The 22,807-nt window shown below is 37.4% G+C and overlaps 3 protein-coding genes and 1 non-coding gene across 4 annotated transcripts; all 4 read right to left on the minus strand.

Moving 5' to 3' along the window:
• Window positions 1-348: 348 nt before the first annotated feature.
• Window positions 349-10,051, minus strand: cct6a (chaperonin containing TCP1, subunit 6A (zeta 1)). The gene is made up of 13 exons (XM_014977042.2): window positions 9,805-10,051; window positions 9,162-9,225; window positions 8,231-8,365; window positions 5,972-6,145; window positions 4,765-4,868; window positions 4,420-4,690; window positions 3,422-3,504; window positions 2,722-2,818; window positions 2,498-2,645; window positions 1,217-1,350; window positions 941-1,043; window positions 760-832; window positions 349-684 (listed from the first exon to the last, which is right to left on the minus strand). The coding sequence occupies exons 1-13, from the start codon at window positions 9,939-9,941 to the stop codon at window positions 612-614; spliced, it is 1,596 nt and encodes a 531-aa protein (XP_014832528.1). The 5' UTR covers window positions 9,942-10,051; the 3' UTR covers window positions 349-611.
• Window positions 8,497-8,633, minus strand: LOC148155463 (small nucleolar RNA SNORA22). The gene has a single exon (XR_015765350.1). It is a non-coding gene; the product is annotated as a small nucleolar RNA SNORA22 (small nucleolar RNA).
• Window positions 10,052-10,609: 558 nt separating the features above from the next.
• LOC106910427 (nipsnap homolog 2) lies at window positions 10,610-18,405 on the minus strand. Its single transcript, XM_014977054.2, has 10 exons — window positions 18,230-18,405; window positions 16,987-17,096; window positions 16,839-16,884; window positions 16,668-16,762; window positions 14,826-14,896; window positions 13,525-13,665; window positions 13,395-13,426; window positions 12,749-12,843; window positions 12,492-12,575; window positions 10,610-11,576 (listed from the first exon to the last, which is right to left on the minus strand). The coding sequence occupies exons 1-10, from the start codon at window positions 18,319-18,321 to the stop codon at window positions 11,512-11,514; spliced, it is 831 nt and encodes a 276-aa protein (XP_014832540.1). The 5' UTR covers window positions 18,322-18,405; the 3' UTR covers window positions 10,610-11,511.
• A 948-nt stretch (window positions 18,406-19,353) lies between these two features.
• On the minus strand, window positions 19,354-20,953 carry mrps17 (mitochondrial ribosomal protein S17). The gene is made up of 3 exons (XM_014977074.2): window positions 20,843-20,953; window positions 20,406-20,542; window positions 19,354-19,934 (listed from the first exon to the last, which is right to left on the minus strand). The coding sequence occupies exons 2-3, from the start codon at window positions 20,526-20,528 to the stop codon at window positions 19,617-19,619; spliced, it is 441 nt and encodes a 146-aa protein (XP_014832560.1). The 5' UTR covers window positions 20,529-20,542; window positions 20,843-20,953; the 3' UTR covers window positions 19,354-19,616.
• Window positions 20,954-22,807: the final 1,854 nt, after the last annotated feature.

A 22,807-nucleotide genomic window follows, 5' to 3' on the forward strand; every position in this document is an offset into this window, starting at 1 on the left:
TCCACAATAACATGCGAGTGTATTTCCTACAACCCTCCAACGACCTTTTCTTTTTCATTATTGCACAGCAAGTTAAATTTTCAGCAAAAAAATAAAATGTTTCACATTTCTTCAGATTTAAAAAACATTTTATGCTTTTAGGCACCCGACCATTTTGACTTGACAATTTTGGTCGACTTCACAAAAAGTTTGGACACCTCTGACATCAGGATCCCCTAATTATCTACAGCAAATCACAAAGACCTGGTTCAGTTAGACCTCAGACTTCTGAAGTTTTATTTTTATCCTTCTAAGGAGCTGAGTCAATTTTTAAATCCAATTTCTCTTGAAATAAGAAACAACCAAATCTTGCAAGCCAAGAACTTTTTTAATGGGTAGAAACAGAACTGCAGGTCAGTGCTTTTAACAAAAATCGCATAAATAAACCAATCGTTCCAGAGAGGGGCACAAATCATGAAAACATGAGCAGGTGAACGATGATTTCTGATGCTAAGATGGCCGCTGCAGGTTTGCCATTGACTGGGGAGCTTCAGAGTGCCGAGAGCTGGGTGGCGTAGACTGAACCGTCAGGTAAACAACTATCACTGGAGGACAAACGCCGCCGCTCTTCCTTAACCTTTCAGAGAAGAGAGTCCGGCTCGCATGATCTCATCGACCAGCAGGATGTTGCTGGCGATCACCGTGCTGTAAAACACAGAGACGCGTTAGAGACGGAGGAAACTCTGTCAGGACTGAGGCATCTTAGAAGTGGATCCTCACCAGGAATGGAGAAGCTGCTTCTTCACACTGTAGTTGTCCCAAACTCCAGCCTCCCCGGCCACCATCGGCTCCCCTGAGAACAAAACAAACAGGATTTCAGGTCAGAACGAGCTTCATCCTGCGCACAGCTGCACATAAATCATCCTGCGCACAGCTGCACATAAATCAATGCGATGATTACCGGTGCTGAGGTCGACTCCGACCAGCTGACCGGACTCTTTGTACTCCGTCTGCAGCTTCAGCAGAGTCTCCTGAGGGTCGTAGCCCGAGTTCTGAGCCAAAACCTGCAAACAAGAAAGAATAAAAAACAAATCTTTATACACCATGAACTTAAAAAAATAAAATCTACAAGCAGCTCAGCTAAGTGTAAACACTTAAAACATTAACACTGTGTATCAGTGTGCACACAGAACAAATAAACAATCTTATCTTAGGAGAAAAGGTCAACGGGGGTCACCTTGGGGATGACGAGAAGAGCATCTGCAAAGGCCTGGACCCCCAGCTGGGCTCGGCCTTTCACATTGGGCTTGTGTTTCACCAGAGCGTCCGCCACAGCGACTTCAAACGCCCCGGCGCCGGACACAACGCAACCTGAGCACACAAAGCGATATTTAAAATTAATCCTCCATCCTACAGAGTTTATAAAAATAATAAAAGTCAAGGAATCTGTTCTGATCAGCTGAATACATGTAGGAGAGACAAAACTCTCCTAATGCAGAGGAAAAGATCAGAGTTTCTGTGGCACAGACAGAGGAGACCAGGAAGCGCCACCGTAACGTCCCTGGGTGTTCGCTGTGCAAAATTCAGTTCACTTTGTATTTTAAAACATTAATTTTCCAAATACTAGCAAACTGAAGAGCCTCCAAAACTACTTCTGACAAACTGTAAGTCTGGGGCGACAAACTGCAATTCAATTTACAAATTTGACCCGTAGAGGCAGATGAGACTTTTAATTTATGATCAGAGTAAAAACTGTTACCAAAATAACTTTATTACACAAGAAAATGTAAAGTACAACACAAAGTACTCGTGTTCTTATAACGAAGTTTTAACAAATGGTAAAACCAGGTTCATCCAGACTTTAATGCACCCAAACCAGCTTTTATTCTTTCTTAAACTCGAATAAATAAAGCAAACGTTTTGAAACAAAGTGACTGAAATCCTGCTCTAATTACTGAAAATAAATTTATTCAACTGAGACAAAAAAAAACTGAAAACTGAATGCGATTTATTAAGATGGCAAACGTGCAAAATCTGTTGCGGCAAATTATGACTGTTGCAGAAAAAATGAAAAAATGAAGTAAATTTCTGTCAAAAAAACTCAAATTTTGAGAGTAATCTCAGACATTTTCTGGAAAAAGGTTGAAATTTTTCTTTGGAAAATTTTCTAGAAAATTTCCAGTTTAAAAAAAAAAAAACCCTGGAAATTGGTGGGTGATTAATCTCAAATCACCCACTGAGATTAATCACAAAGTTTCTGAGTTACTGGCAGAAATTTACTCCTTTTTTTCTATCTACAAAAGCCCTAATATTCTGTCGTAAAAATCCATTTCAAGTTTTGGATCTACAGTAATCTACTTCATTTGATTTTAAGTTGGCTTTTTGGGCCCGTTGCCATTTTTGGATCTACAATTTTGGCCAAAATTGCAAAAAGTTTCGACTCCCCTGTTGTAGATATTTCAAGTGGAGAGCTAAATTTAAAAGCTACATATTTTATCTATGCTTATTGGTTTGTTACCGTCTTCGATGGCATTCTTGACGGCCCGCAGGCCGTCCCTCACGGCATCTTTGATCTGCGTCAGGGTGTGTTTGTTCGGACCCTTCACCAGCAGCGTGACAGAGCGAGGATTCCCGCACTTCTCAATGAACGTGTACTTCTCCTCCCCCTGTAGAAAAACAGATTGAACATAGTAAAACATCTGTCTAAAAAGACTGAACGAGAAATAAATCTGTTGTACTCACTAGTGTGTGTTCATAAACCAGCCCAGCGTGACCCAAGCACTCAGGCGTGAGGTCATCCACCGAGTTCATGGCGATGCCGCCGCAGGCGAGAGTGAGCCTGAAAAATAAAAACACAATCAAACTTTAAATATACAAATATGACACTCAAATCGCTGTCTTTAATTCATATTCTGAAGTTTGGAGTGTAAAACAGTGACCTGGTTTGGGTTTTCATTATCTGTAAATTCAACAAATGATAAATAAAAAAAGCAACTTGCTTCAGCTTTATTTTAAAATTTATAATACTTAGACTTAAAGTGAGACGGACAGAGTTCGTGGAAAATCAGATTGGTGCATTTTTCTCCCGTTAGTTTAAATCTAAGATGGTGGACACGTAAAAACGCTCTCACTCAGTAAAACCAGTAATACTCATGATCTACATGATGAAAGATAATTTTCTATTTCTCACACAGCTGTTCATAAATGGAAAATTCCTGTTTTCCAGGAAGTCTGTAACATGTAAGATTTGATGTTTTGTGATTAGAACAGGAAAATATTTAGGGATCTTCAAACACCCCAAATCTGCACAGAGTGAAGGTGATCACCACTAATTATTTCAGGGGAAAAAATGCTTTTCTTTATAAATTTAACATGTAAAAGTGCCAACAGTTATCTTGTGAGGAATGCAAATGATAAATGCATTCCTCTTCCAATCTCTTACCTCTCCATGTTCCTCCTCTTTGCTCTGCGCAGAGCGACGATTCCCTCCTTGGCGAGAGCGTCCAGGGAGAACGGATCGATACCCTGAGCAAGAGGAGAGACGAGCCCGTTTACCATCGTTAATTAAACCAATTAATGATTTAGTTCTGTTCTGATCTGCTGAATATAAGCAGCAGAGGAGCGACTCTTCTGATGCAGAGATAAGCGTTACTGTGGCACAGAAACAAAAAACCAGGCAGAGCCACGTTGGCGTCCCTGGGTGTTCGCTCTGCGCGTTTAATCCTACCGAGTCAGGGGGACAAAGAGCGGCTCGGGGGCCGTTTGTGGCCCCAACTGCAACACAAAGATGATACAAATTAAAGTAAATTTCTGTCTAAAAACTCAGAAGTTTTGAGAGTAATCTCAGAAAATTTCTAGAAAAAACAAGGGCATTAATTTGCCAGGGAAGAAAAAAAAAAATCTAATTTTTATATTAATATAAATGTTTTTACAAGACAAAGTACAAAAAAGGAAAAAAAAATACAAACCAGTTTTTGTAAATTTGGCAAATATTTTGTACCAAAAAATATGTCAAACATTTTCTAAAACTATCCAAGTTTTCTTAAAAAAAGTTATCAGAAATTTATCACTAAATGTTTGAATTTTTGACTATTGTAAAAAAAAAAAGAAAAAAAAAAAAGTAATTTCTACAAAAAAAAGAGCCAATTTTTAGATATTTTATACAAAACAAAAAATACATGGAAATTTCTGAATTTAAAATTTCCAAGTTTTCTGAAAAATTTCTGAGATTAATCACAAAATTTCTGAGATTTTAGCAGAAATTTACTCACTTCTTTCTATCTACAGTGACCCTAATCTACAATAAATATTGCTCTACTTTGACAGATTTTGGGTTTTCTGGTCAATGCTGCAAAACGTTTGGACTCTAAGTGGATAAACATCAACAGACCAACATCGTCACCATGTTGTGGTGATTTAACGGCGCTGAAACTCGCCGACCTTCTGGTTGATGACGACGAAGCCCTTGTCGTCGCTGGGACAGACTTTCTTCTTCAGGGCGATGATCTTCTGCACGCGCTCCTCGATGAACTTCCTCTCTGCGGCCACCAGCTTCTCCCGCTCCCCGGCGCTCTTGTAGAAGAAGCCGGAGTTGACCTCCGTCTTTTCGTACTCCAGAGAGACGTTGCAGGTCAGAACGTAGGCGTCCTCCACCCTCTTCTTCATGTCCGGATGTCTGGCGCCGTGATCCAGAACCAAACCTTTGATCAGTCTGGAGAAAAACGGGGCTGGGTTTTAGATTTCTCAGAGATAAAAAAGAAGTTTTTGTGATCTGTTGAAACTGACTGTGTGTCGCTCTCAGTCTTGTGCTTCATCTCCATGATTTCCACCATGTACAGGTCGATGGGTTCGTTGGGTTTGGAGATGGCGAGCACGGCGTCCACCACAGCCTGAGGACAGAAAGATCAACATTTCTTAAAATATTTAACTTCACTTTAACGTTTAATCAGGCGAATCAATAGTTTGGAGCAAACTTAAAGCTGGAGATTAACGTTTTCATTTTGATCGATCTTTTTCCAATCATACCTCAATGCAAACATTTTGTGGAAACTACAACACTCTTCTGGGTAGAAACAGTGACAAAGTGAAGACTCAGTTTGCCAGTTACACAATCAGTGAAATATAAAAAAATAAAATGAGGGGGACCAAAGCTGCATTAAGACTTGAATGTGTAGAAATCGCTGCAGCTTGAGTTGTTTTGGATTTTTCTGAAATTTTATAATTATCTTATTGACTTTAATAAACTTAATTTTATATTTCCATTTTATCATTTATACACCTGTGATGTTGTGTTTGTTGTGAAGCACTTTGGGCAGCTGAGGCTGTTGTAAATGTGCTATATAAACAAACTTTGTCTCAACTTCCCCTCTTGTTTGCTTTTGTTTTAAATTGATTTTCTTTGTATTTAACTTTGTTTATTCTTTCACTATACTGCGTACAATAAAGTTAAAACTAACTAAACTATAGAAAAACAACAAATTTCTACTTTTTAGTTAAGATTTAATAGATTTATTGTTAAATGTGATTTTGTCAGAACAATTATATATCAGTTTTTGACTGATAAAAGGAAGGTTTATCATGTAGCAAAGTTTTATTGTTTTTTTTTTTTTTTTTACTTTTGAACATCCAGAGTCACAAAGGACTCTGGACTCATATTCCAGGTGCTTTCCACATATTTGGGCAACTGGAAGGCCATTAAACTGCTCCAAATGCACAACATAATCATGATCAAGTGGCTGAAATGTAAAAGCTCAAATAGCAACATGAGAAATTAGAGAAAAATCTATTATTGCATCATTCCTTCTTCCTGCACTAATTAAGCAGCAGATTCTCATCTGAAGCAGGAGAAAATTAACATTTCATCGTTACTGTTTAACCTGCTCAACACCAGAAGGATTTACATTTTAACTGCTTCTCAGATTTCCAACATAGACGGAAAGAAAATCACCAGGTTTTTTAGATTAAACTGGTTCAGTCGATCTAAATGCCTCACCTCAGTAAGCAGGTCTGCCAGTTCTGTGTGGACCTTGGTCCTCAGAGAAGTCCGGGCGACATTGATGAGCGTTTCTCTGTCCATTTCCCGAGTCACTTTCACTTCCTCCAGAACAGCCAGGGCTTTCTCTTTGGCTGCCTCGAAGCCTTCGGCGATTATTCTTGGATGAAGGCCCTGCAGAACCAAACCGAAAATGAGTTAAGAAATGTGTTCATTTAAAACCCGACAACAGTTAGGAAGGTTTAGAGAACGTAGATCCTGTGCAGTGTGACGCCATGTATGAAACATCCTGCCCCCATCTTCCTGCTGGAGGGCAAAAAGCTGCTAGCCAACAATGACTAGCGTTAGCTGTTAAGTCATCAATATAAACGCACGAACGTATAAAACACGCCTGATATATAAAACAAAAAGGGACACAGTGCTTTGATGCTAATTGTCAACACTATGACAACTAGATAACAAGGCCAGGAAAAAGTTTTAAGAAAAACGTAGAGGAGAGGAAAATAGTTCAGTTATGCTGGCTTGACTTTGAAAACCTTAACATGTAGATGTAACTCGGTGGTTTGGGTCAGTTACAAAATAAAAAAGGCGACCTAAACACCGACTCTAACAGATCGTACAGCAGGTTTTTAAATTAGCTAATGAACTACAGCTTAGCTAATAGCATCAGTAGCTAATTTACCACAGTGATCACTTATTAATTCCAAAATAAACATTCAGTCTAAAAAACAGATGCACAATTATCTGTTCTTTGTGTGGGAAATGTTTGTTTCTGGCAAATCCTGAAATATAAAGTGGCGTTGTTGTCAGTTGTCATGGCAACAAGTCTGCGTGTAGCGTAGCTGACACAGAAAGTGAGAAATAAAGTGGTTTTGAGTTGTTCTTTAACTGTTTTTCTGTTATTTTTACCTTTGCTGTGGAGTACTGCACTAAATTAATTAGGGCTGTTGTAAACGAATATTTTAGTAATCGAGTAATCTATCGATTATTCTTACGATTAATCGAGTAATCGGATAAAAAAAAATTATAAAATGAAATATTGGTAAATCTGGCATAATACCGGTGTTACTATCAGATATCAATATCAGTCCAATTTTTCATATTTGAGCATCCCTAACAGTTGCTTTTTTGTAGTTTAGAAAACTGACCTGTAACAATAATAGCTCACTTTCTAAGTTAACCAGAAGAAAAGTTATAGAAAAATCTGAAATTATATTGAATTTAATAACAAAGAGGCAGGCTCACAAATATGCTTATAAAAAATGTCTACAATCCAGCTTTTAGTTTATGTATTCATCTTCAGTGAGTTTAATAGATTAATTAAACTCACCTTGCCACCTAACCTGTCACGCTTTGGGTTTGAAAATACGGGAAATGCCGCCTGGAGTGGGAGGAGAGGGCGAATGAACGAACGTAAGATGGGGTGGAAAGGAGGAAATAGACCAGCGGACTGACGAACCGTTAGACCGGGGGACGAACACGGGGGAAGCAATACGGGATATTTACGACACCTTCACTGGTCACACTCAGAAACTCATCTACCAGCCATGTACGATGCGCTCCGCCACCCGTTTCTTCAGACCGGGATATGAAATTTATTGTGCGGTTCGTCGGTAAAGCTACATTTACACGGTAAGCATCAGCTACTCAGCCGCCCGACCTGTTCAGGCTATCCGCTCACCTCAGCGCTCTTCCCGCCGTTCGCTTTCAACCAGCAGCCCCGGAGGAGAAATGCTGCCGTACTCCAGGCATTCCCCCAGTCATTTTAAGGATGCTTATTGGTTCCCCAAAAACGATAAAAAGTCGGGCATTATCATCAATCAATAAAATCCCCACGGGCCGATCTTGAAGATTGGACTTTATGCCGCTGAGACTTAGCTTTTGTCAACAACTCAGAGGCGGAAGTGAGAGCTCCGCGCGACGCAAATGAAGTCCCGGCCGGAACACGGTGCGCTAACTAATAAAACATAAATTAACGAAGCTTCGAGGCAGGTAAATTTTCCTCGAGAAATTTTAGTAATCGAGGTACTCGAATCATTCGAGGAATCGTTTCAGCCCTAAAATTAATAATACCAACATCTACAGGTTTGATTTCGCTAACTGAATTGTTCTACCGTAGCAGAGCATCTATGGATGGCATGTAAAAGAATAATCTTTCTCCCCTCCAGCGTTGTGCAGTCACAAAATTTCCGGATGTGAACAATCACGTGCAGCGGGTCTTGAACTTGGACATCGTCTCCTCGTCCATCGAACTCTTACCTCTGAGACGTAGAGGTCAGCCTGCTTCAGCAGCTCACCGATGATGAGGACGTTGGAGGTGGTGCCGTCTCCTGTGATGTCATCCTGCGCCGTGGCTACTTTGGCAATTAGTGACGCTGTTGGGTGTTGAATTTGCTTGAAACAAACAAAACATTTTTCAATCCTAATAATTATCTTAACGCCAGCTGACAAACGCCAAACACCAAATTATAAAATAGCACAATTGCAAATTGGACTTTTCAATTAGAAATAGTTACAGAGGTAAAGATTATTCTGATTCGCTGAATACATGCAGGAGAGAAGGAGACTCTCCTGATGCAGAGGTACAAATCAGAGTTACTGTAGCACAGACACAGGAGACCAGGGAGAGCCACGGTAGCATCCCTGGGTGTTCGCTGTGCGCATTATTTATGCAATTAACCTTCAGGTTTTTCTCAAAGTGCTTCATATTCATTTAGAAATAGGACTTGTATTAAGAAGTTAACCCAAAACGACAGCTGCAGCATAGCTTGATCATCCCTAATGAGAGCTAAAAGTCAATAACTTCATGAAATTTGTTTTTAAAGATGTGAAACTTTATACCGTTGCATTTTAATTAGTAGTTTTACAACATTAATTTGATCCTGTAAACTACAGGTACTGAATTTGAATTGTTTAAAGTATTGCATCGATTCAAGTAGGACACAGAAGCAGAACGGGAGTGGCCCCTTAGTTGTAGGAAACAGTTTATACTAAGAGTAGCCATATTAATACACATGAAAATGTAATTATGACACTTAATGTTTACTGGTTTTCTCAATTGTTAACTTTGTATTTTTATGATGTAAAGCAGTTTGAACTGCTGAAATGTGCAATACAAATAAACTTGACTGATCAACACCAAGTGGATGAAGGTTTAGACACGCAGAATAAAAAGCATTTACTTCCATACCATCTCGTGTAGCAGGACATTTCCGTCTTTGGTCAGCTTTATGTCTCCTGCACCAGATACCAGCCTGCAAGTAGCAAAACAAATATTTAATATGACAGAAGGTGAATAACTACAACCTCCCGCACCGCGTTTGGATACTATTTTTAAAAACAGACTTTGTTTTATGCAGTCGTGTCTAAAATAAATCATAAAGAAAAAAACATGCAGTCGGGTCAATAACGGAAATCACAATGATATGGTGGATTTTTTTTTTTTGATAATTTGTAATTAAAGAACAAAGCGCTAAATGGAATCTAATGACGCTTGTATGAACACCAGTAAACTTTATAACAACCGATTTAAGCTGCTAGCCTCAGCCTGGAGAGCTAGCCGGTTGATGCTAACATTAGCTTAGCGGTGTCAGCGCGGATAATGACTGGGCATGGCAACGTGCAGTAGGAAACCCGTTACCCGGATACACAAGTGAGGCCTTGGTTAAAATAACGTAAATGTGGCTTGTTACTTTTTATACAAGACAGTAGAGGCTTTCAGTCGACCTATTAATTAGAGTCGTGAAAAAACAAACTGATGTCTAAGCAGTTTACCGGTAGCTAACAAATGTTAGCTAGTTAGCTACCGCACAAAGAGCCCCGGAGGCACTCACATTTTCATGGTTCCCTTCGGTCCCAGATTGCTCTTAAGCACGTCCTGAAGCCCCCGGGCGGCACTGATGTTAACCGCCAGGGCGGCCTGCGCTCTGGCCACCTCGGCTTTAGGGTTCAGCGCTTTAACGGCAGCCATGGTGAGGCAGTATAGCGAGCGAGTAAAGTTAAAAAGTCTCGCCGGCAGGGAGTTAGCACTGCTCGGGCTCGGATAGCTACAGAAAGGAGGGTCTGCTTCCAGAAAGCTCCAACACGTGTTGCTGTGCTGCCTTCACGTTCCGACGGCAGCATAGGACGTTCGAATTACGGTTGACAAGTCTCATATGGAAAAGTATTTATAGCGATTCGTGAGAAATTATTTATACCCTTTCAACTTTGATATTTATGCCAAAATCCTGAAACTATTTTTGCTTCTTTTTTTTGTATGTGTTATGTGCTATGTTATAGCTCAACAAAGGCTACTTCTTTGTTGTACAAAAAAGTAGCTTTTACATTTTATTATAGTGGAAAGAAAGGTTATTTTAATCAAATTTAATTTAATTTGATCAAAATTCAATTCATTGTGTGCATTGTAAATGGAAGTTTAGCTTAGTTAACTGAATCCTAATTTCCAATTTCACTATATATTGAGATTTCCAACCTCCTTTAAACTCGCCTCAAGTTACACCCAAGGAGCCTGCTGATTGGTTAAACAATGGCACATCTGACCTTTAGGAGCAATCAGCATCAAGAACATTAAAAAATATGTATTATGTCAGATTTTATGTACTATTGTGTTTAAAAAATAAACAAGAGCAAAAAAAGGTCTTCTATTTATCAGAAATTTAATTCAATATGTACAACTAATCTTCTTAAATCACTGCATTTTATATTTTCCACTCTGAGGCTCCACAGTGATTTTAAAGACCGAAGTTGTTTACAGACACAGCTTATTTAATAAACCCCAACCAACAACATGGTGGCATTGCTTAAAAATTAATCTCAGTTAGAGCACACAGTCACCCTGATGATATTAATCTGTTGTATTGGTTTAAACCCAAACCAGTCAGTGTACAGTAGCTTCTTCTGCAAAAAGTCATTGGCTCTGCTCAACTAGAAAACATTTAAATAACCATTCATGTAGCCAGGAGTGTCGATGCTGAAGAACCTGGAAGTGCGATCAGTTCGGCAAAGGAGGAAAGAAAAGTTGTTTTTGGCGACATTGTGAACAATCTTCATATATTTTTAGCATCATGAATACTTTAATAATTCTGACCCAAATCTTTTCACAATCTGTCAGAGGCTTTGTAAACATAAGACTTTTGCTAAGAAAAGGGAGGATAATCTGAAGAACCCCATTTCTCTTAATGAAATGACTACCACATGTAAAATTTAAGGCTTAATAATTTTGAGTTGTCCCTAAAGCTAACCAATCCTTTTATCGTTTAATTTTCATCTTGTATTTCATGATAAACTCCAGATCTGTAACACTCTAACAACCCAATAATTACAGTATCTAGTAACGTTCTGGAGATAATCGTTTTGACCCAACATTCTTAAAACCAACAACAAAAAAAGAAAAAGTAGAGAAATTTAAGAAACAGAAAAACAAAACAAAACTAGGAAAATCATAACTAGGTTGTGTTGAATTTCCTGGCAGTGTACATTCTGGTGGTTGGTTGCACTTCATGGGTCTGAGTGGATGTAGTGCTGACGGCTTCAGTCTACGGTTACTTCAGGGGCGAAGTCTTCATGGGAATCATTATTCTGGACTCCATGTGCTGAATAAGAGGGACTGTAAGGAGAAAAAAAGATTTAGATTTCATTTGGCTAATAAATCAATAACCTATCCATTCTTGATCAACAATATACAGATGTATCAGTCTTTCTCAAACTGTGGTCCGTGGGCGCCCTCTAGCGGTCCGCGAGGTACTGCATGCAGTAACGTAACGTTTATTTTCCGTTACGTTAGCTCAAAGTGCGACGCTACAGTTAGCTAATCAAAGCATTGTGTTTATAAAGTAATAATGGATACTTGGCTTAAAACCGGCCACTAAAAAGAAACCCCCTAAAAACAGCGGTGGAAAATTTCTCAGGGTGAGTTGCAGCTGAACTTTTTTTTTTTTTTTTTTTTACATTTTTACGATACATCATAGCATGCCACCGGCATACAGATCTCAGTCTCCGGCTGTTCTGAATGCGATATGGCGGTGGCTAACTACATTTTAACACCTAAAATAAAACGATGTTGGGCTATCTATTGGCTGAAAGAAAATGTTTGTTTTTGCCAACCCAACTCAAGTCTAATTTTTCTTTTATTACAAACAGACCTAAAATGTTATTAGTAAAGTAAATTTTTTGATTTCCACGTGTTTTCTATCATTTTTTATAATCCACACTTTCAGAATCTGTAAATAACTCAAAACGCCCCGGAGTTGACATGTTCATGGTTCTATTGTGGCCAGTTACTTTTACAAAAAATGCCGTCTATTACGACGTTTTGTTCCGGTGGCAATTTTAAGTTAGGTGGTCTGTGAGTGTTTGTTAAAAAGGGGTAAGTGGTCCTCTGTCTGAAAAACTGATCTATAAGGTTGCGGGCTTTGTTCAATCTGTCTTAAAAGACATATAATTACAGAAAATAATGTACTTTTAATTTAATCACAACATTAACAATACTTAGAATAATGTTTGGACACCAATTCAAGCTTACCTGTGTAATAAACGACTTCATCCCAACCGTCCCGGTGCCAAGCTGCATTTCTAATTGCATCTCTGGTCTGAAGATCTTTGTAAGCTAGTCGATAAAAAAACAAAACAAAAACTATTCATTCTGAGAAAACATTCATTAAGTTTAAAACTGAAGTTCTCAATTATATAACACATTGTGTTTATTCCTTAAAATCACAGGTTCTTGGTGAAAAGAAAAAGATTTTAACCATATTTATAATAGCAAGAAACTCTTCTCACCCCATAAGTGATGAACTTGGTAAAGACTTCCGATCTGTGAGAAAAAGCCTCCCACGGCCTCCTGGTTCTGCTGGCGAATCTCAATCGCCCGAGCCCTGCACAGCATCAAAAAACGTAAACACAGCGCCGTGCAACTCAGTACTGTCAACTAAATATTTGCAGTTTGAGGATTAAGTCCTTCCAGTATTCTTCCTTGATTTTCACTGAAAAACAAATGCCTCAATGATTAAATTATAATCATTCATTAAAAAAGGAAATATTTATTCTATCTAATGTAGAGATGCACTGATTTGAAAATTTGGGCTGATATCAATATCCAATGTTAATATTTCTGATATATAATTGATATTTACCGATATCAATCATATGTTGATATCGGTAATATCGGTATTTCAATACCTTTGGTTATTAATAGGACCGATATCAATGTTAAAAATTACCGTCGGCCGATACCGATGTTGGTGCCGATATATTGTGCATCCCTAATCAAATGTTTAGCAAATAATCAAAATAACTCAAAAATTCTCAAAAAAAGGATCAAGTTAAAACAATATTTAAAATGAATACTTGTCTCTCCTAATTTTCCTGATCTGTTGTGTCTGTTACTTATTATTTGTGCAGTAAAAATGAACAAAGATTTTCTTACCAATAATTTCCCCACTCAATCATTGTCCCTGGCTGGAATTACAGCATGAAAATGGACAGCATTTATTTAGACATTCACTCTGGTTGAAATCAATCTTTAAAGCTGAACGAAGGTGAAGACAGAGTCTTACTCTGAGCTGGTATGACCGGAGTTCATAGATGTTTGGTCCTGGACGAGGGACGGGTTCGTTCCAGAAGCTGAACTCCAGCAGCAGCTGATTCCTACGAGACAGCAGCATCTTTCCTCTCTCATCCCTGTAGTTCATAAACCCCTACAGCCAAAATAAAGACAAAACTGTCACTCAGTAAACCCCCAGCTGAGCATCTGAAATGATCAAAACAAAGTCCACTAAACTGACTTCTGACTGCTTAAGTGGATGGAGATTTTCAGCCCGACCCAGGTTACATTCATTATTTAAAATCATAAATAATCTATTTTAGAAAATGTGTGGACAATTTATTTAAAATCAGTTCAGAAAAAAAAATTCTCATGTTTTAAGTAAACAAAAAAAAAAAACAGCAACAGTAATTATATTACAATTCAACAAAAATCACTAATAAATTATATTCCTAAATGTTCCTATTGGTGGTGCACTGATTGCAGTTTTTTGGTCGATTACCGATCTTTAAAAAGCTTCGTGGGTCAAATCTGATTTTGGCTGACCTTTGGTTGAAATGTTGATTACTCTCAAAATTTCAGAACTTTTGGCAGAAATTGAAATGTACTACATTTTTGTTTTTCTACAGTGGATCTAACACGCTGTAGTAGATTTTTCATGTTTGCTGTATTAAAAGAAAAGCATCTCGTTTTCAGTTCCTCTTGGGTTCAATTTAATAAACTTATTTTCAGTAATAAGTAGTGGTGCACCAATTGCAGTTTTCTGGCCGATCGCCCATTACTAATCTTTAAAAAGCCTGATCTGCTGATTCTGATTTTGGCCGATTCTGGTTCTTTTGTTCTGAAATGTCACTAAATATAGCAAGAAAGTTGCGAAGTTGGCAACAGTGAGGTGATTATTGTTAATTACAAATGTGCTGACGTGACCTGTAAAGTCAAACCTTTAACACAGAAGAGCAGGAGAGGACAGTGGTTCATTTTTAGACCTGATCACCAATCTCCCAAAATGAAGGACATCATGGCCGACTTATTGGTGCACCCCTAGTTCTTATATTAAAGGTCTTCATACTTTTATACCTATGTTTCTATTTTTGGAGAGTAACCAAAAGCAACATGAATAACACAGAAACTGACTTTATGTTATACTTACCAAACATTCAGCATACGGCTGATTCTCTAACTCTGTAAATATCCTTTTTATTTAGCTAAACAGGAAACAGTGGGAGACCCACAGAGACACTAAGACCTGGTCTGTGGCTGTTTTTATGGCCTTCAGGTCAGCAGCGTACAGAGAGCTGAACTAATCCCTGTTACCTTATTCTGCCTGAGTTTGTTCATGACTTCGGTGAGAGCCGGGTATCCTCCCCGATATCTCCAAAGGTGAACTAGAATAGAAGGAGCAGAAGAGCCAGAAATAATGCAGCTCTGGAAAATGTTTTCCTCCGGGCCAAACTGCAGTCAGTTCTAGTTGCACCTCATTAACACAGATCCTTAAAAATAAAGCTGTAAAATCAACAGCTTCAGATTTAAAACAACCACAATGCAGATAAATGCTAAGCATAAAAAACCCAAAGGTCGTTGCTATTCCTCTTTATTTTTCCCCATTAAGGGACTTTAATGTTCACATGTGGTTTATGTTTAACTTCTGCATCCTTTACACTTCTGTTCACATCACAGAGTCGGACTAAAGTTCAGGAGGAATAAAATATAATCACAGGACAAAATGGACAAGAGCCAGGAAAACAGCAGGACAGACATAGCTGTTTGTTGACTAAAATATGAGCTGTGACTCTGCTGGTTTGTGTCGGAGGAGAGAAACTCCGCAACTATCAAAAGTATTTTCAACTTATTCTGTTTGTCACATTACAAACGACATTTTCACTCCTTTTCCCCTGAGTGTTCGACGTGTCCAAAGCTGGAGTTGGAAAATCTGAACTATCGCGGAACATCAACCAGCACGTAGTGGCACATTTTCAATCATAATCTCAGAAAAACTAAAATAATGGAGGATAAACTAATTGTCGCTGTTTGTTCTCGTCCTATAATCTACGATCAATCAAGTTACGACTACAGAGACAGGAATAGAAAGGACCTCATTTGGAAAAGGATCAGCGAGAAAGTTGGAATGTCGAGTAAATTATACCTTTTACTATTTGAAAATATTTCCCCAGATTTGAGCTATACAAATCTGTCCAGCAAAAACGCTGAGTCACGTTAAATAAACGTATTTATTTAGACCAAACATGAAGGAGACGGTGGAAGAGTTTGAAGGACACGCATGCCAAGGAGTTTCCTCTTATCGCTGCCTACAGAGATTTTGATGCGTCTGACTGCAAAGTGAAAACACGTCCAACTTGAAGCGTTTTTGACGTGTGAAACACATTCAGTGTGAACACAACATTTCACTCCATTTTTCTTTGCTTGTCATTTAAAATCCTCCCAAAATACTTAAAGTTTGTGGTAGTAATGTGACAAAAATATGTAAATATTCAAGGGATTTGAATGCTATTGCGAGGCACTTTGATTCAACACCTGAAAACTATAAAAATAAAAATATATATTTTTAGACCTTCAGAATGCATTTAGTTTTTAAATAACATAAGATACGCTAAATTTGCCTGATTCTTGTGCTAGAAAAAACATTATTCAAAAAACATTTACTCCAGTAGACATACTTGTTTTTGTTATTTTTACATATAAGAAACAAACTGAGGATTTGTGATGACAATCCCTCACGTCTCCTGTACAGTTTTTATCTTGTTGGCTGAACTGTTGATAATCATAACCAAACTATTAACTGAAATGTAAACACTGGCTCATAATTCAATGTTTTATCAACGGCTTGTTATGAAAGCAATCGATGTACAAAACTCAAATTTACAAAAATGTCAAAAATGTCTCACATGATTTCAACAAGGCTGATGTATTATGCAGCTAACTCAGCTTTTCAAGACCTCAAATGTTTAATAATACCCAGACAACTTAAAAGTTAAACATTAATTTTTGTAAGAAATTAGTGTAGATTCATTACTAATCAACTTTACCTTTATTGTTTTACTTTCACAGGGCTTTCTAATTGAAAAACAGTTAATCTAGACAGCTGAGTAAATGAAAGTAGAGGCCTGATTAACTGTGTGAGATGCTGCATCCTCTTACCTGCCTGATCCTGCTCTCCGTACCAGGTGTTCCAGGTGCCCACCAGCTCACAGGGGTATTCAGGGTCAGCATGGATGGAGGGTAATACTTCTTCACTGGGGACAAAAACACAGATATGTGCAGGAATGTACTAAACCTGAGATTAAAAGAGAGAGATTAAATTTTTCTTACCAAAGTTCATTGTAAGCATCAAGGCACTCTGGTTTAACGTTATGAACTTTTGAGGGGGAAAAAAAATAAATAAATTGATAAGTGGACAAATAGTGAAAATGACAACATGAAAACTTTACATTTCATGAAATAATGCCATGGTACGTACATTGTATTTTGTAGAGATTGTTGTCTTCTTTCTTGGATAGTAGATGAGAGTGGGCATCTTTTCTGGGGTCAACTTTTCTCACAAAAAGAGATTTAAGTCCTGAGAAACCCCTGCACAGAAAAATAAATAAATAAAATTAAGCATTTTTCTGCTGCACAGTATTAAAAAATCAGCTTAACAACCAAACAGCTCTAAGACCCTTGAAAGTCATAAATAGACTTGCTGTTTTTATCCTCTAATACTTCAATCTAAGCATCCAACTAATTTTAATAATATAGATTAAGAGTATTTCAATCTTTCATTGAGTTCAGATTATATTCTGTGCATGTTTCACTATTATAAGCTAAGAATTGATTAAATGCAACGCCTTAAAAAGTATTTACATCCTTTGGACTTTTTTTTTTAACGTTAAACATGTAACAATCACAAATGTTAATAGTTTTTGTTTAATTTTAAATGTCAGATAAAACCATTATCTTAAGGAAAAGAATGCAAAGTTTTATTAGCTGATTATGGCTTCAGGATTACAGCTCAACATGATCTGACATGTCAATATTTAAAACTAAATAAAGTGACATGACAAGCTGGCAACGTGAAAAAAAATAAATACTAATTTGTATGCATATTTTAAATCCAACCGCTCACAGTGTACAACTTTATTCCTGCAGCAACTGTTAGTCAATGCAATGAGTTTTATTAGAAAACTAAGGTTTGTGGATTTTAAGTCCTAAATTAAATACAAATATCACCAACAACCACCTTTGTACTGATATCCTTTGATGTTATTTCTTCAAAGACCATCAACATTTAAATTATTGTAAATATTCATGAACAAATCAACCAGAAATAAATTTTTAAAGAGAGGAAAGCATTGTAAAGCTCTGCACTCTCACTGTTTTGACCTTGAAGTTAAATCACTTTGGGAGTGACAGCCTCACTTCTAACTTTCTTTTGTGTTATCAACTATAAAATACAGCTCCATGTTCGGAGAAGTAATTACAAACGGCACCATGTTCCGAACTTTTCACTTTTCATCGGGGTCATAATTAGCAGAAAGTTAGCAAGTTTAGCGCTAAAGCTAAGCGGCTAATGCTAGCTACGTTGCGTTGGCACCAACGTCCCTACGTTAGCTTAGCCACCTAGCATCCCAGAGTTTGTCATTAGTGTAAACTTTTCCTGAAACCAAGCTAACTTTTTGAAGAAACCTCTCTGAATCAGCAGGTAGCATCTGCCCAACTCTGACCTGGCGGTGATGGCTGCCGGGACGTTCGCTTGAAGTCCGGCTCTCCTCCAGTGAAGGCCGGTGGCCACTCTTTGAAGGACTCTGCTCGCCATGTTTCCCTGAAGGCAGTTAGAGTCGGAGGCTGCAGTCCGGGCTGTTTACTGGGCAGCTGACTGGGCGACGTAACGCTTGAGAACAACGTGGAGGATGATAAACGAGATTTACAAACACAAACACAGGAATCACATGTTTACAGCTGCTAAACGGTACAATCATTCTGTTCATGGATGACAAAGTGCAAGTTTTATCTCCTCATATCGCTTTTCTATCGACTTATGCTTTGATCTATTTTTTATTTTTGTTTAATTTCCAAAACGTTCATCTGGAAATCTTACGTATAAAAACACTGCAAAAACTTGCCAAGTAATTTTTGTCTAGATTCTAGAGCAAATATCTTATTTTGTCTTATTTCAAGTGCACTGACTTATAAGTAACTTTTCAGCAAGAAATATGAGCTTGTTTTAAGTAAATAATTCCTTAATATTAACGGGAAAAGAACTAGTTCAATTGGCAGATTATTTCACTATTACAGGGGAAAAATGTCTTGTTATAAATTTATCTGCAAATGAAACATATACTTTTTCATCAATATTAATAATTGACTCAAAACAAGGTCCTATATTGCTCAAGTTACTTGTAAGTTATTTTTTGTCTTATTTTAAGTCTTACTAAGATAATTGCATGAGAAACTACACAAAAATACTTGATAGAATTTTGTGTTTTTGCAGTGCAATAATATATGCATTCACATTATTGTGCATATTTTATATGAATCAGCCACACAAAAGTTTTCAGCACAAATTGACATTACAAAAATGTGAAAGGTCTTGATATCCTCTTGAGAAGTCATTAATACCAAAAATAAACATTAAAAAGCACATTCATTTTATAGTGTAAAAGATAAAAAAAAAAAAGGGATTTCAATAGATAAAAACCACATATTGGTCAATATATTTGCTGCTGATGCTAATTGTGTTGCCACAGTACAGCAAAGAGTTACTGATATTTTAAGTTGAAAACTGGAAGTTTTGAGAACCAGTGCTTTAGAAAACATAGATCTACAACCTTTTCAATCCAAAGAGGCATTTTTGCCTTTAGTTCAAATGTTGTTTTATTTAAAATCTTGGCACATTTAAGGCTTGTAAGTACTAAAACCCAGAGGGCATCACAAAGCATGAATGTGTTCCCATTTTCATTTCATTGCAAAATAATCCAATTTATATTCTTGAAAGTAATATTAGAGTTATGCTTCTGTTGAACCCATAATGTTTACATACTTATATTTTTATTAATATTAACTCTTGAAACAAAAACATTACAGAGTGGCTTGGAAGAAAACAGTTTTCTATCATGAAGTAGGAGTTTGTACAGATGGAGAATCAGCTGCAGAAGAGGCAGCTGAGATGTTCAGCTCTTTGAGTTTATCCGACAGAGAAATATTCTCTTCTAGAACCAGGTCAGAGAGAGGCTCCACAAACTCTGTTCCTGCGACACTTTTTCCCGTCAGCGGATCCACCACCCGGCCCACTTTGTAAACAATCTCAGAAAGTTCATGCTTGACATGTTTGGATCTTGTCACAGACAGAGCCTTGATGAGGACGATATCTCCCACAGTGCACTGCTCCAAAGCATCATGGACAAAGTAGGTCTTCCTCTTGTTGTAGTACTATAAAGGAAGCAAAAAAATTGCAACTAGTTAACTTTAAATGCATAAAGATACACACATATTCTGTTTAGAGAAATTTATGAAGTACTATATATTCAATATGTAGATTTTAGTTGCAAAGGAGTTCAATGAAATGACATTACTTTGCAATTAAAAACTTAAAAGAAAGTTATATTTAACCATCAACCACCAAAACTGAAATTGGCAGGTAAGATTGCAAAGAAAAACCTCATCAGTCCAGATGTAAATAAATACGTTTCTGGCCAATATAACTACAATACAGATTCATGTTCAGTTTACTTCCTCCGAACAGAAGTGAAATGCAATAGAGAACACATGTAATTGACAAATTATACATCCAACACTCAAGATCTAACACTATTTGTATGCTGATTTAATTAACATGTTTTAGATTTAAAGTTCTTGTTTCTCACACATGAATCATCCACAGACTATTAGCTGCAGATTCACCTTCAGCAGATTGGGGTCCAGCACCAGTCGTGTCACTCTCACTTTAGCAGTTTTCTGCATCTTGGTCCCGATTACTTTACCGATGGCCCATGTGGCATGGACCATAATCTTTCTCCCCGACATTCTGCTCAGCTTTCCTGACCCCGGAAAGAAAAACAAATGAAAATTGTATAAAATAAATAAGACATGAAGGGCGTGAAAACAGATTCAAAGACACTTTGAGTTTGTGAAGGAACCCCCTAAATATTAAATATTTACGGTCGTCCTACTGTACAGACTTACATAAATCTGTCACATAATCAACAATAACCTAAAAGGGAATCCGTCTTAGCTTAATATTAGCTTTAGCATCCCAGATACGTTCATTCTTCAAGAGTCAATGGGGGGAAAAAAACAGGACTTTGATAAGACTAAAATGAACAAAAAAATGAACTCACTGAAACCAGATTAAAGTATTAAGTTGGAAAGGTCAAGAATCCCTCAGTTGCAGCGAGTCTCCATGCTTCTAATGTCGATTCACTTCTTTGTTTAATAAATGACGGTTTTGTGCACTACCGCCACCTGCTGGATAGGAAGGCGGCGTGCAGCAGTAAAACAGCCTATTGACGTTCTTCTTCGGTAAATTTAAACTGTATGAATCCTGAAGTGCATCTTTTACGAAACAACTGTGTATATTTAAAACTTCGTGGCACTTTCCTGCTTTTAAAATATTAATATGGTAATGCAATAATTAATTATTAGTCTGTATTACTGGTTCTCCATGAGTTTCTTGAAATATCTACTTTGAATTTTTAAATAGTCTTGAATCAAAACAATTTTTATGTCAAAACTTTTACTTTTACTTCTCTAGATTCAAATTTGTCAGATATCTGAGTTACTGAATAAAGTGTTAAGTTTGGAAGAATACATATATATGTACAAGTCTCTTTTCTTTTTCCATGGAATTTAAATTTAGCAAATTAAAAAGGTTAATTAAACGACTTCTCACAAAACGCAGGTAACTAAAAAGTGCAATGTTAAAAATAAAACTTTTTTTCTTGCTTTCTTAATAGAAAATCTGCCGCCTTTCCACAAGATGGCAGCAGAGAAACATCTCTTCTATAAACCTGTTTCTATTTATTTTTTTTATTTTTTTAAAGCCTTTTTATAGAAACAAATGTGATTTTTCGCAAAATTGCAAATTTTTAATAGTTATCTACTGGTTACTGGTAACAATATGTAACCTTATAGACCAAACTGAAAAGGAGGAAATATACATACAGTCATTAAAATGTTTATTAGTTTTATGGATGCAGAAAAAACTTCTACTAAATGTAATCCTAAAGTCCCACAGAGCAAACCTGCTATTAAGGTGTCTAATAACAAAATGTGCTGACATTAAATTTAATGTTACCACATTAAATTTAAAGCAGTCAGGGAATTGCTGACTGCTTTAGCCCTTTTAGCTTTTGAAAACAGGACAGGACTGTTTGACCCAACTTCACAGATGAGTGGCCTTCATTAATCTTGCTATGGTGAGCTAGCACAGTGTTTAATTCTGATAAATCTACTTCCTAATCCCTCACAAGTATGACGTATCCATCGTTAAATGAACCAAACAAGGATAAATCACAATGGAAGAAACATTTCAGCTCTGACGTTTCATTTCAGTGAAGTTGCTGTTGGAGTTAAATGCCACCAAGCAAACATGTTCACAATTACAACACAGCCCTGGTCATGATTTAAGAAGCAAAACATTTGTCTTTTTCAGGGTTTTAATTTAATGAGGTGCACACTAACCTCAGTGACTCACCACTCAGTCCAGCTGGAGTAAAGCACAAAAGAGGTGAACAAAGTGGGAATTTGACCTGATTATGGTGCTAAATAAACAAACGTCAAAGATCACGGATTTCAGGCTGTGAAAACATGAAGTTCTTCCTGTAGTCGTAGATATGTCAGAGTGAACCAATGATTCATACAGCCTGGGATCCTTTTAGCTGCAGCATCAGTAAGGAATCCACTTACCTTCTGAAGGAAATCCTCCCCACAGCATGATGCTGCCACCACCATGGGGTGTATGTTTTGGCTAAAGCTGCATGTAACTTTCATAAAAAGACATTTTTTTACATATTTGTTGAGTCTGTCACCATTTTGTGACATGATGGTATGAATGAGAATCTGTGAAAAAGATCAGCTCTTCTGCCTCCTCCAAGTGCTAACTACAAAAAACCAATCAGAGTCAAGAGGCGGGTCTTAGCGCTGTCAATCACAACCCTCCTCTTCTCTTTGCTATCTGTTACGCAGCAGTTCACAAAGCCTGTTGTGAATGCTAGTCTAGTTAGCATGACCATTTATAACTGGTTGTTTCTCCACCATTAGTACATTGATCGGCATTGACTGTCAGCGCTAAGACCCGCCTCTTG

Source organism: Poecilia mexicana, unplaced genomic scaffold (genome assembly GCF_051168715.1).
Source record: "Poecilia mexicana isolate PSO_F unplaced genomic scaffold, ASM5116871v1 scaffold_14, whole genome shotgun sequence".
NCBI lineage: Eukaryota > Metazoa > Chordata > Actinopteri > Cyprinodontiformes > Poeciliidae > Poecilia > Poecilia mexicana.